Source organism: Podarcis tiliguerta (assembly GCF_965153285.1).
Source record: "Podarcis tiliguerta genome assembly, chromosome: 11".
NCBI lineage: Eukaryota > Metazoa > Chordata > Lepidosauria > Squamata > Lacertidae > Podarcis > Podarcis tiliguerta.
The window spans coordinates 2,053,241-2,066,272 of record NC_139544.1 but is presented as its reverse complement, the minus strand read 5'-3'; the positions used below and the strand labels follow the sequence as shown (position 1 = coordinate 2,066,272).

At 41.4% G+C, this 13,032-nt stretch overlaps 1 protein-coding gene across 4 annotated transcripts in view; it reads right to left on the bottom strand.

The window, feature by feature from the left end:
• The window catches only part of TMC1 (transmembrane channel like 1), a 65,427-nt gene that overhangs the window by 51,217 nt on the left and 1,178 nt on the right, over nucleotides 1-13,032 (bottom strand). Inside the window, exons 2-4 of one of the 4 annotated variants that reach the window (XM_083403374.1) lie at nucleotides 8,188-8,238; nucleotides 6,371-6,677; nucleotides 3,540-3,677 (exon numbers count right to left, since the gene is read on the bottom strand). In XM_083403374.1, coding sequence (XP_083259500.1) covers nucleotides 3,540-3,677; nucleotides 6,371-6,677; nucleotides 8,188-8,238 — 496 coding nt within the window. Of the gene's footprint in view, nucleotides 1-3,539; nucleotides 3,678-6,370; nucleotides 6,678-7,508; nucleotides 7,589-8,187; nucleotides 8,239-13,032 lie in introns of those variants that run through there. The other 3 variants (XM_083403376.1, XM_083403377.1, XM_083403375.1) reach the window with 3 other exon arrangements.

Genomic DNA, 13,032 nt, shown 5'->3' with positions numbered 1-13,032 from the left:
GCGTCATCCACAAGCAAAACAATTCTATATTTGTTTATATGGTCATTTATAGTGGGATTGTGATGATGTGCTGTGGGCCATGGCCAGCAGATTTAGCGCTGTTTCTGTAGCAAAAGAGGATTTTTTTTGAATAACCCTAATGTGAAGATGCCATCCCAGGAAGAGTAGTAGTAGGAAACAAAACAAAAAAGGATGCCAGCACTCTTGTATTCTCCCCACATGCACAATAAATAAATAAAACAATACAAAAATACAACAGTCATTTTACTGGTCCCTGTCAAGTACCTGTATTCCCCAGCAACTGACATCTGTACTACTCATGGACTATTTACATGATAAATCCAAATAGCTTATTTTACAGGCACTTCAGCACACATCTCAATAAGGCTGTGGTTTTAGGAAGTATTCCCAGTGGATCTTTCTTAAAAACAAAACATATGAAAAGCAACTCTGCTGCTTGAATAGACTATCTCAGAAGATAGTCAGAGGGTAATGATTCAAAGAACACAAAATACTATTATGTTCAATGAGCTAATTAAAACAAAGCCTTCTGTGCTGCTGCTGCAGCCACCCACTGCTGCAGAGGGCTTCATCCTTTGTTCAACTCAACTTTCCTACCTTAGATATAGACAGTCAGAAGCATAAGGAGCGCAGCCCTGGCACTTTTTTCACAGAAAGAGCAACAACTTTATTTGCAGATGTGCTGTAGTGTAATCTGATGGGAGGACTAGCACATGCTCCATATGTTCAGCAGGCTGGGCTTCGCTGCCTCAAAGTCATCCACCCAGTGAACTTCATGGCTGATCAAGGATATGAACCCAGGTTTCCTCAGCCAAGTCCAACATGCTACACCGCACTTTCAAGCTCACTGTTCACAAGTACTTAAAGATTGCTGCATCAAATATCAGCCCTCTACAGCAGGGGTAGGGAATCTCTAGCTTGTGGGTCAACATTGGCTTGCCAAGGGGTTGAATTTGGCCTGCAAAGCTTTTTTAAAAGCCATATCCACCTGCCAATCAGCTGAGATCACTCCAATGGTGGTGACATCATCTGATGAGCCAGGGTTAAATCCTGCTCGGTTTAGCTGCACACACTCCCATGATGCACTTTGAAGTCTCAACAGCTGGGGCTTCAAAGCACAACATTGCCATAGGTAGGGAGATAAGAATCTGGCCCACTGGGCAGAAAAGAGCTGCCACCCCGATCAAGGGCCTCACAGTCAGCAAGTCAAGACACTGAAACTAACTGATAACCCCCTGAATGTAAGAGAAGCATTCTGAAGGGTTTTCTGGCCTTTTCACTCTGGGTATAAAAGTTGGAGCAAAGTACAAAATACCATCAGCTTTGGGATCTTGTTAACTGACCTGTTTGTAAGCTTTATGCTCACTAAATTTTCTAAATTATTTAAAATTGTTCATTGTTGAATTGTTAGTGTTATGTTGTACAGATATTGTAATTTTTATTATGTATTATAGTTATTGTACTACTGCATTTTAACTGTTTTTTCTCCTGTCAACTGCTTTGAGCATAAATGTGTACAGAAAACACATATAAATTGATTATGACTTTAAACATGAGATCCTCAATTTGCCAGATATGACAAGAGAGTGAAATCTGTTTGGCTTATGTTTTGAAAATACATCACCAAAAGACCAGTGAAAGCATTTTAGTTTATGAAAGATACCTGGCAACTGCCCAGTCACCTGCTGGAGGAAGCAAAGGACCTCACTTTCAAACATCACCATGCACTCCCTGTGTGTTCTTATAAAGCATGTTTGAACATCAGAAACAAATCTTGTACATCTTTACTCAAAGATGCAAAAGTGTCAAAAACACAAGGTAAGTGGATTGTGTGCTATATGTAAATTATCGATAATACAAGATAGACCAAAATGTACTCTCTTAGCTAACCCATTGAAAGCTTTATTAAATTCAAAGAAACATTAATCTAATTACCAACACAAGGGGCATGAATATTTCATGAGCACAGGTATTATTGTCCTTAAATGGCCTAGCTTAATAATTCATGGGAGGTGTGGGGTTGCAGCTCTCAAAGTGCGAGGTATACTGTACTTGGGCTGTTTCAAGGTTGCAAAAGTGGGGAATGAATTACCAAACTTAAGAGGTTGCTTCTGAAGAGGAGGATTCAAGTGGATTGCTCAACTTTTCAATAACAGGTCAAGATAGTTCCAGGCACCAGCTCAAATTTCATTAAAGAGAAATGCAGTGTTGCTCCAGGGCAACTCTTTAAAAGATTAATTTTATTTTAAAAAACAAGGCCAGAATTTCAAGGTGATATATCCAGTTGTGGTGCAACAACCTCTGATTGCCCAACCAGGATTAACATTTCCACCTCTTCCCGTTGCAGTTCCCTGTTCACACAGAAAATCTGCTCCAGAAGCTCAGGAAACCCTTTAGAGCAGATTGTGGTGCTGCAAAGGAAGGGGAATTCCATCACTTGTGACTGGAGTATAAACCGGGCTGGATAGAAATGATTTCTTAATTAAACCACAGGTCCACATGTGACCCCACATGTGGTCTCATTTAATGCCACCCTCAAGAATTCTGTTGGTTTTCCACCTCATGTTCCTTCATGTTCCTTCCCCTTTCTTGCCTCTCTAGATTCGCTTTATATAGCACATTAATGTCAGGAATGAGTTACTTTTCATTGTTTTCCAGAACAGTGACTGCATTGAACTGTTTCACTGATAAATAAATGTCTGTATAGTTATTTGAGGGTGATCCCATCAAACCAAGTGGAGCATAATTCTGAATAGACTTCATTAAATTGGGACTTCTAGCCTGCTGTAGCTCTGGTGAACACTGAAGAGGATGGTCTTCATTCCAGATCCAGAATTTCTGGAACCACCCACCAGTTGAATGGAACCCCTGACAGATTAACCTTGAGGAAATGTGGTCGTCCATGGAAAAAGGTTGCCCACCCCCAATTGAAATAAAGCTGTGGCCTTGCTTCTACATTAATTACCCCTGGACTACATTACAGATGATCAGAAATCCCATCTATTTCAGGACCTATTGTGTCTTTCTTGTCATAGTTCTGGGAACTAAAGATATTTATTCAATGAATTATAGAGGCTCATGCATGGAGTTACATCCCTAGATCACATCTGACAGCTGCATGTGTGAACTGACTTCATTTTAATGGGAAAAAGCCAACAAACTTGTGACACCTTAAAGATTCACCTGTTTATTGAGCTTTCATAGTCCATAGTCTTCTCCATCGAACATGCTGCAAAAAAGGGTGGCCTGATTGCATGCATGCTTACAAATATCACTGATAGAATTTTATATTACCTCCAACCCAATGGGCTTGTTCCAGGGTAAGTCATATCGAGGTCACACTGCAATCAGAGGGGCTTAAGTAAGTCATGGCTGACTTAGTCTGGATCCAGCCCAATGCTTCCCTGTGACACCAGTTCACACATTCACCTGTGAGTGATCAAATACTGAGTAATCAAGCAGTCACGACTAAAACACGTGCAAACATGCCCTACAAGTGACCATATACAATATCATACTTCAAGACTTCCAGTTTCTTTTTCATATTCCACGGCTTGTTTCTTAACGTGGCAATTAGCTTCTTTTTCTCTTCTACCGCTTCCTTCAGCTTGGCTATTTCCTCCTCTGTAAGCTCCTCTTCAGAACTTGAATCAGAGCTTTAAAAGAAAGAGAGGGGTGAAAAGAGGGACAGCTTCACTGGTATGCTTGGGGGCAGCTGCTCCACCCACCCCTGGAAGGCATGTATTATTAAACTTGCTGCATAATGTGTTCCCATGCCCCCACACCCTGGCATGCAGACTCCCCTCCAATCTGCACAGCATGAGCAAACATCAAGCAATATGAAGCTGGATAATGAAACTGAACTTGGACTTTAAACATAGCCTCCAACATTCCTCAGATGAAAAAAGGGGCATTTCTCACTCCCCCTGTAACTGACCCTCCTCGACGGCCCTTCCCCCTCCCCCTCCCCCTCCCCCACGGAAGCATTCCCAATCAGAAGAGGGGCGAGTGCCAGCACCACTGCTCCAATGGGACACGGCGCACACGCCCTCCGCTGTCCTGAGAAAAGGCTCTTCTTCTCTTTTTTTTGCAGTATTGTTATTTTTGTTTTGAAGAAACAGAAAACATATTAGCAGCCACCATTCCCACCCTCCGAATGCTCCAAACATTGTGCTTCCGCCTCCCTTTCCCATGCACAATATCTCAGAACGATGCCAGTGCAGCCCATGTGGAGGATACAAAATAGTGGCCAAGTTGCCAGCCTAGTTCCTCCTCCTCTTCCTCCCGACACGTGGACAAAGGCCTTAGGAAAGGGGAAAGGAAGACACTGCCAGAGGTGAGGTTCCTCTCTGAGAAAGTGTTGGGAAATGTATCTTCCGACTGGACAAGCTCAGCATAAATTGTCCTATCAATTCTTCTGGCCATAAATAGGGATAATAACTCTGAGGTGCCATTTTGAACATATCACTAAAGCTTAGACCTTCAGCAGTAAGGCATGTCATTTTAGGGGGTGTGAAACTTAATTTTTGACAGTGTGGGGTCTTTAAAATATGTTTTTGGGTGTGAGGAACTCAAATCTGCTATTATTTTTTGATTGGACAACATTTAGCTTGGTAAGGTCAACGTTTGATGAAGAAAGACATAACATGCTTTCAGAATTTTAATTTTACCTTCTGAAAAGATCAGGTAATGCAATATAATAATACATATTAATAATAGTAATATATTATATAACTGCAAGTACTTGTCAGTCATTTTTCATTATTTCAATGCGATTTTACACATATTTTACTTACAAAGCAAAACTAAATTATATTTATTTAACCAAAATATATTTTGAATTCTCAAATCGTGACACAACTTTTTAGCATCCCTCATATTTTGAAATTTGAAAGTTGAAAAATTCAACATACCCTACTGCAGGAGGTTCCTATGAGCAATCATCATAGAAAGCTTAAAAAAGAATGAGTGGTGTAAAATATTTTCCATAGTGGAATAAAAGGTTAACACCCCTTCCTTTCCAGCCCTGATATGATGATGTTTCATCGTGTTTTTAATATTCTGTGGGGAGACACCCAGAGTGACTGGGGCAACCCAGTCAGATGGGTGGAATAACAACAACAACAACAACAACAACAACAACAACAACAACAACAACAACAACATCTCATAGCTGGCACATTCCCACTACATATGAGTTTTTTTGCCTCATTATTTCTACTGTATTTCAGAAGCAAACTAAATGTGATGATGACTTCCTGATTATCAAGATTGCTTCATTGATTCCTGAATGTATGTGAGATATTTTGGGTGGGAGCACCAACAGCAGTAATCAAAAACTGAAAATACGTAGTTGCTGCCAGATATTTGAAGTAAATAGACCCATTTGCTTCTGCACTGTCTTCATGCCTTGATTAATACATGGGTTTGGGGAAGGACTGTGAAGGACGCAGGGAACTAGGAAGAGATGTGAAGCTCAAAACTTTCCAAAGCAGCTCTGAGTAGGGGGAGGGCTGCAGCACAGCGGTGGAGCTTTGCATGCAGAAGGTCCCAGGTTCGCTCCCCAGCATCTCCAGGTTGGACTGGGAGAGACCATATGAACTCCTGGAGAATACACACCCTATGCTGCATTCCCATTCTAGCTCCAATCCCTTGCAATGGCTATTTAGTTAGAAAACTAATTATAGGCACATAGCAACAAACTACATGACAAACAACATGCCTAATTTGGCTCTTTCTCCTTTGGGTATTGAGGTCTCAGAATCTTGCATACATTGCACACACAGCTTTGAACAGGAGTGGCCAGTTATGCGTTGCCAAATAGGACATCAATTTTCAGAAAATGTGCATGTGGTGATTTATATGCATAGATGCAAATTTAAGCTGTACTGTATCTCAGCACAGTGTGGAAGGCACCCAGGTGACATGTGTGTGCCCAAATAGAAGATGCTTTCAAACAGAGAACGCTGCCCCCTGACAGTCCTTCAGTGTAGTGGACTGCACTCTGTTGAGCACAACACACACTCAAAAGTGTCACGTCCTCTGGCCAAAATTAAACTGCAGAGCTCTTTTGGAAATACTCAATTTTTATGAGAACTGAGTATGTCTAGATCTGGCTCCATGAGCTTAGGGAGCATCTCAGAAGGTGATGGTCTCTCCTTCAATGGAGGCTTTTAAACATACAGGTTGGGTGACTGTCTGTCAGGGATTCTTTCCCTGTGATTCCTGCCTTGCAGAGGGTTGGACTAGATGACCCTTGATAGCCCTCCCCTCTCTACCGTTCTATGAGTATGCCTAACACAACCATCATTGACTTTACATTCAAGAGATCATCATAATAAGGCATTACCCTGATCCTTTTTTCTTTTTGTCTTTCTTTTTTTTCTTTTTCCCTTTTTTCTTGTCCTTGCGTTTTTTATCCCCATCTTCTTCATCACCATCCTTGGTCATCTGGTTGGCTCTGTTCTTCCTGCTTTTACAGCCTTCTCCATCCGATTCGCTGATGTCTAATCCACCATCTTTCATCCTCCGCCTTTTGTATTTTCGCCTACGATCTGCAGCAGTCTCTTCATCCTCATCCTCGCCCTCTTCATCCTCTTCATATTTCTCTCTGGTTTTCCTACTTGACGCTCCCTTTCTCTGAACAGATTCTTGCTCTTTATTGTCAAGAACAGAGAACAAAAATACATTTCCTCTGGATATCAGCCACCTTCCCCCCCCCCTCCACACATAAACCTACACACACACACACAAAAAAAACATTGTTTTCTGATGTCATTGTTTCAAGCCAAGTAAAAGCAGTGAATGATCCCTGGGCCAGTCACGGTGCAGTGAGAAACCACAGCCTCAGTTCTCAGTCATTATGGACCATATTTGGTAGCCTTGCATTAGCCATGCAGCCTCACATACCTCCCAGGTAGGGTGGACAGATGCAGACGTGACCGAGGCTCCTCCTGCACCTTTAATAGTGATGCAGAAGGATGAGTGTCAACAGGTGTGACGTGTCTGAACTGCTACTAATTCCACATAATTGTGAAAAGGACAGAAGTCCAGCCTGGCCAGGCATTTCCCGGGACTGTTATGAGGCAATGCAACTCTCTGGGCTCTTCAGAAGGATCAGATACAAAAGCAGCAAAACAAAAATGGAGAAGTGAGAAAATTTTGTGACAACCTTGGTGGTCAGTTAAAGTCTGCAGTGCCTCACTTGCCTACCCCATTTCAGAGTATAGCGCCTTAATGGGACATTAAGAAACCAGTGCAGTTGCAGCCATTTATAAATAGCATTGGAATGACATAGAACAAAGTTTTTCCTAGACGGTGTACACAATTCCAGGACAGTGTTCAGCTCTGACAAAGAATGCAAACCCCTGCTGTGCCAATGTATTGGAGCTGTGTTGGAAATCCAGGGCAGAGCATTGGGATAATTTTGGCCCCACTCCAAGGAATGCTAAGCACACACTTGAGTAAAAGCTAGGCGTGCATATCACCTATGAGGTGTAAAGGGAGCCCTTGGGTTGCATCCAGTCCTTCCCGTTCCCTTCTCCCACCCTGCTACAGGTGACTGGAACTATCAGAAAGGGCCATATAGGTGGAACTATATGTATCAGTCAGGTCCGCCACCTTATGGGAGGTTTTCAAAAGCATAAAGCAGCCAGGCCAAAATTGGCTGTGGAAGATCAATGCATATATGTTGGCTTTTCTGTTAAAAACTGCCTTCCTAGTTGCATTTTCCGCACTGAGGAAAAATAGGGAAATATATGGAATGATCCTAAGATCACAAATAAAACTCATATTCCACAAATATAAGCAGAATGTTAAGGAACAGAATGTATGCCCTGAAAATGGGAAAACTTCCATTTAACACATGGTTGCCATTTTAATACTGTTAATTGAAATAATCGTGACATGGTTGCTGTCATGTTTGTTAAGTACCATATCAACAAGAGAATATTATTCTTGAATTTCTACCGCCCTTTGTAGGTGATGACATCTTGGTTCTTTTGCAGTGTGAACCATTGTGTATGAGGAACTGGCCTGGGGTTCCTGCCCAGCTTGTTGAAGGCAGAGATCTATAGAACCTCTTTTTACACTCTCACTCTCTCTCTCTCTCTCTCTCTCTCTCTCTCTCTCTCTCATTCACTCACACTCTATCCTGGGCATTCTTACCTTCTTCGCTTTCAGCAGCACTGCCTTCATCATTGTCAACCTCTATTCTCACTGTGGAGGAAAAGTAAAAACTCTTTGTTTTCTGTGTCCTGAAGTCCATTTAGCGGCTCTTTAATTCCCAGATCCTTAATGCATCTGCTGATTGTTCCCATCTCTGCATAGTCATTTAAAGACCAATTCTAGCATTCAAATCATAAAGACATTAGCCATGACCAGAAGTGCATCCACCTGCAGACAGCTTTGTCCCATTTAAAATAATTTGAGCTGTGCTACTGCTAATGGCCCACTCCTGATAAATGGTTGGAGAATTTATCTTTCTCCTGGAAAAAGTCTGAAATGGCACACTGCATTCTGAGCACAGCAGGAAATTCTTGTTTGCTCATAGAGCACTCTGCCTTAACAACAGAGAGCCCGGCCCCTGTTGGTTCTGGCCTATACAAGTCGTACAAACATCAGTTACCATTGCTGAAGAGGTACAAGTAATGGGGAAAGAGCTGTTGCATCTGATGCCTGCGCAGAAGACCACAGGTTCAGTCTGGGCATCTCCAGATAAGGATGGGTTACACACCTGTGTGGAATTCTTGAGATCTACTGCCAGTCAGAGTAGACAATACTGTGCAAGATGCACCAATAGTGCAAGGCAGCTTCCTATGTTCCCATGAAGTAGTAATGCTGTACATTAACAAATTAATACAGTAGCTGCAGTTTTCAAATGCAGCACAACCTTATTTATCCAAATAAACTCATAACAAATTGTTAACCATCTAGAAAATCACAAAACATGACTTCTGACTGCTGGCTATATGCTTTTTTCTGGGGGGTGGGATGCAGTGGTATGCATACCCCTAAACATTTTGTGAATTTTGTACTTTTGTCCATTTACTGTATTTATTTTTCCCAATTTGAACTATAAAATGGTGGTTTTCTTGAGTCAAAATGAGAATACCCCAAACATTTTTTTAGAAAAAAAAGTGCTGGTTATATGTATGCTTATGAAAGGCGTTACATGTGGAACAAATAGTCAGTTTAGGTCATTTAGTTTTATAGTAAAAAGAGGCAAGAGATTTATCATGACAGAAAGAAGGGAACAAGTTCCAAGTGGAAAGAAATGAAGGAGAATCGTGAGAAAGGGAGGAGGTGCTTATTTCTAAATAGGCATGTCTAGGATTGTGCTGCTAGTGAACTTACTTATTTTTTGTTGTGAATTTTTGTGGGGAGAGATCTGTTTCATATACTATTAATCTGAGCAGGAAGTTAGATTTTATATTAAGATCAATGCAGGTCAGGATACACATCACAAAAAAATACTCATCTTTGAAAGATTAATGCACCAACGAGTTGCACAAAATGGATGTCTAGGTTTTTTCCCCCCTTCACGGGCCTTCTTATCCTAACTCCAGTTCTCCCTTTCCCCAGTGCTGTAGCCCTCGTCCAGTTTCACAACCCATCTCACAGCTACATTAAAGTATTTTTCTTTTAAAAAAAGGCAAAGAGACCCAATCACAGATCTCCCAGGTCACATCAACTTCAGATTGTTCTAATGCCATAGCGGCAGGCTCACCACTGGTGAGCTTTTTGTGACTTTTCCACATTCCATCAGTCACATTGTTTCCTATTTTCACTTATCATTTGAAGGAACCTACCCAAATCTTTTTTCAAAACAATGGCGTACATGTTAATTTACTGAGTGAAAACTCCATTGAACAAAATGAGTACTGCTTTGATAAAGTGGGAGATTAAAGAATGGCAAAATATGTAATGCTGAGAAAAGAACAGAATTATTATTGTTTTCTGACTGTGCAAGAGTTATTCAGAAGTTGGCAGGATGATTTTTTTAAAAGGCATATATGCAAGAAGCAGAAATTCCTTCCAAAAAGCCAGTAACATGTTCTGTCATTTCAATTTCCACCAACATCTGCATAATCTCCCCCCACTCCCAAATTATGCAAAAATGTTATTGAATATCAAGAGTGGAACGCAAAAATGAGTGTTCTTTTGCTTGGTCTGAATATATGCTTTCGCCTGGAGGCAGTAAATGGATCCACATTATACAAAGATCATTACAATTGCCATGGAGTCCTTGCAGTGATGAAGACTTTTGGAAAGATGCTTTGCCTGCATGCTATACTGGGGCACCTTACTTTATTTGTAAGGAGTGCCTTCAGTGATCTACTTTCAGGCAAAGAAAAAATTCCCATGGACAGAGGATCCTGATGAAACCATGCAGTAAGGGAGCAGCTGGCTGCTTGCGATATGCACTGGAATGTCCATTAAAGCAGGGAGTATATATTCTGCAGAAATCAACATGCTGATATCTGTACCATAAAAAGGCACTGCTCATAACCGGGGCTTAAACACATCGTCAATGTAATTGATTGAATTTAATTAAGCACAGTGGCACAGAATAACTAACAAGCAAAAGAGAATCCAATGGGCAGAGTAATGTGTTGATGTGAAGAAGCAGGTTGCTTATTCGCCTGGTGAATAATGCCTTGGGGAAGGGCTGTGCATTGGTAGAGCATCGCCCTTGTATGCGGAAGGTCCCAGGTTCAATACTTGGTGTCTCTTGGGAGGGACCACTGCCTGATACCCTGGTGCCAGTCACTGTGGAGGATACTGAGCTAAAGGAACCAAAACTTGGCTTCCAATTCTCCTTAGTCCTATTCCTGAACTCTATGCACTATTCAGGGAGTGACAGTGAATCAATGGGAAACTTTAACTGGGTGGCACTGTGGGTTAAACCACAGAGCCTAGAGCTTGCCAATCAGAAGGTCGGTGGTTCAAATCCCTGTGACGGGGTGAGCTCCCATTGCTCAGTCCCTGCTCCTGCCAACCCAGCAGTTCGAAAGCACATCAAAGTACAAGTAGATAAATAGGTACCGCTCCGGCGGGAAGGTAAATGGCATTTCCGTGTGCTGCTCTGGTTCACCAGAAGCGGCTCAGTCCTGCTGGCCACGTGACCCGGAAGCTGTACGCCAGCTCCCTCGGCCAATAAAGCAAGACCCCAGAGTCGGTCATGACTGGACCTCATGGTCAGGGGTCCCTTTACCTTTAACTATAGTAAGGTTTAACTGAGGGAAATGAAATATAATAAAACATTCCAGGATCCAGTTACTCTGTTTCTGCAATGCCTTTCTCTCTCCCTCTCCTTCCTTCCTTCCTTCCTTCTTTCTGACTTCCCTTCTTTCTTAAGCTGCAGGGATACACATATCTGGAAGCAAGTCACTCTGAACTGAGTGGGGCTCATTTCTGAATAAGCATATGTGGGACCTTGGGACCATATAAAATATCTGCCCCTGGACGTAGCCAGGATTTATGTTGAGGGACAGGGCACCCACCAGTCATCATCCTCTGTCTGGCTCTGTCTAGCAGATACGGAATGAAATGTCTCAAGAGCAGTAGCTTAAAATTACTTTATTTTGAACCCAAGTGCTCAGAAAAAAATCTGTCAAATTCTTTCTATAATTTCTACTTTTAGTTAAGTATTTCCATTCATTTATTTGATTTAGGAGGGCAGCTGCCCCCCATCCCCTAGCTATGCCCATATATCTGCCTCTCTTAATCAAAAGTAGTTCAGAAGCATTTATTTGATGACAGGAAGGTCCCAGCAGAGTCGCAGAGCAGCTCCCCCCGTGCTTGGCCTGCCCACACAGCTACCTCTTGCCACAGGTCTTTCCAATGCTTTGAAAGGAACAATAGGGCTGGGTGGGGGGGCTGGGTGCAATTGTCTCTTAGAAGGATCCCTAGAACTGATGCCTGCCTCTGAATAAAATATGCTTGCAGCTGCAGTCAGTTAGTATCATACACATACAGAGTGACTGGGGAAACCCAGCCAGATGGGTGGGGTATGTATGTATGTATGTATGTATAAATAAATTATTATTATTATTATTATTATTATTATTATTATTATTATTATTATTTCATGAATCAACAGAGGCATTCTGAATTTAACAAGTACTGTCATAACTCCTTCACTGAAAGTTACTGAAGACAACCCCAGGTGATCCTTTGAAACCAGCCCTTTTATGCTGAAAACGAAAAACGTTAACAAAAAGTCATTTGAGGACTGAGAATGGTATCTCAAACAACTTGTTTATTGGACTGAACTGGCCCTTTCAAGCAACACTGTAGGTTGATCTATAACAATGGAAATCAAAACCCAGCACCAAAGAATATCTTTGATAAGAATTGCCTGCCCCTAAAACCACAATGACAGCTGAACTGAAACTCCAAATGAATGGGGTCAACGTCTTACTACTGTAAATTCAGAAAAAGATCTGAAACGTACTTTGGAATTGATTTCATAACAACCACATGAACTGATTAAGACAAAGAAATTAAGATAAATAAATGAAAATAATGCATTTCTAAATTCATATGAGCTAGGTCATCCAGTCATTTTAACCATGCCCTGGACAGAATGCCACATAATAAAAAGGTTTGACAGTCCCTACTGGTTCCAAGAGAACTATAGACTATTTTTCTTGTAAATATTCTTTTTCATAGATGGTAAAATCCTGGTACCAAGTGGACAGTTTTCATGACTATTTCAGATGTGAATTCCATGACTTCTATATACAAATACATATTTAGGTCCATATTTTAAAGTGAATATTTTATCCATATGGTAGTTATTGTTTTTATTGTTGATATTGTTATTGTTAATAGCTTCAGGATGATTTATAGGATGATAAGAAAAATAAAAATGATAATAAAGTCGTTGTTTTTAATGGGAGTCAGTGTTCCCAGAGAGTGTTCACAAAACTGCAGAGGAGGCAGCTGCTACCTTCCCAGTATTGCAGGATGAAAATCTTTGAAAACATGGCTCAAAACAATGGCTTG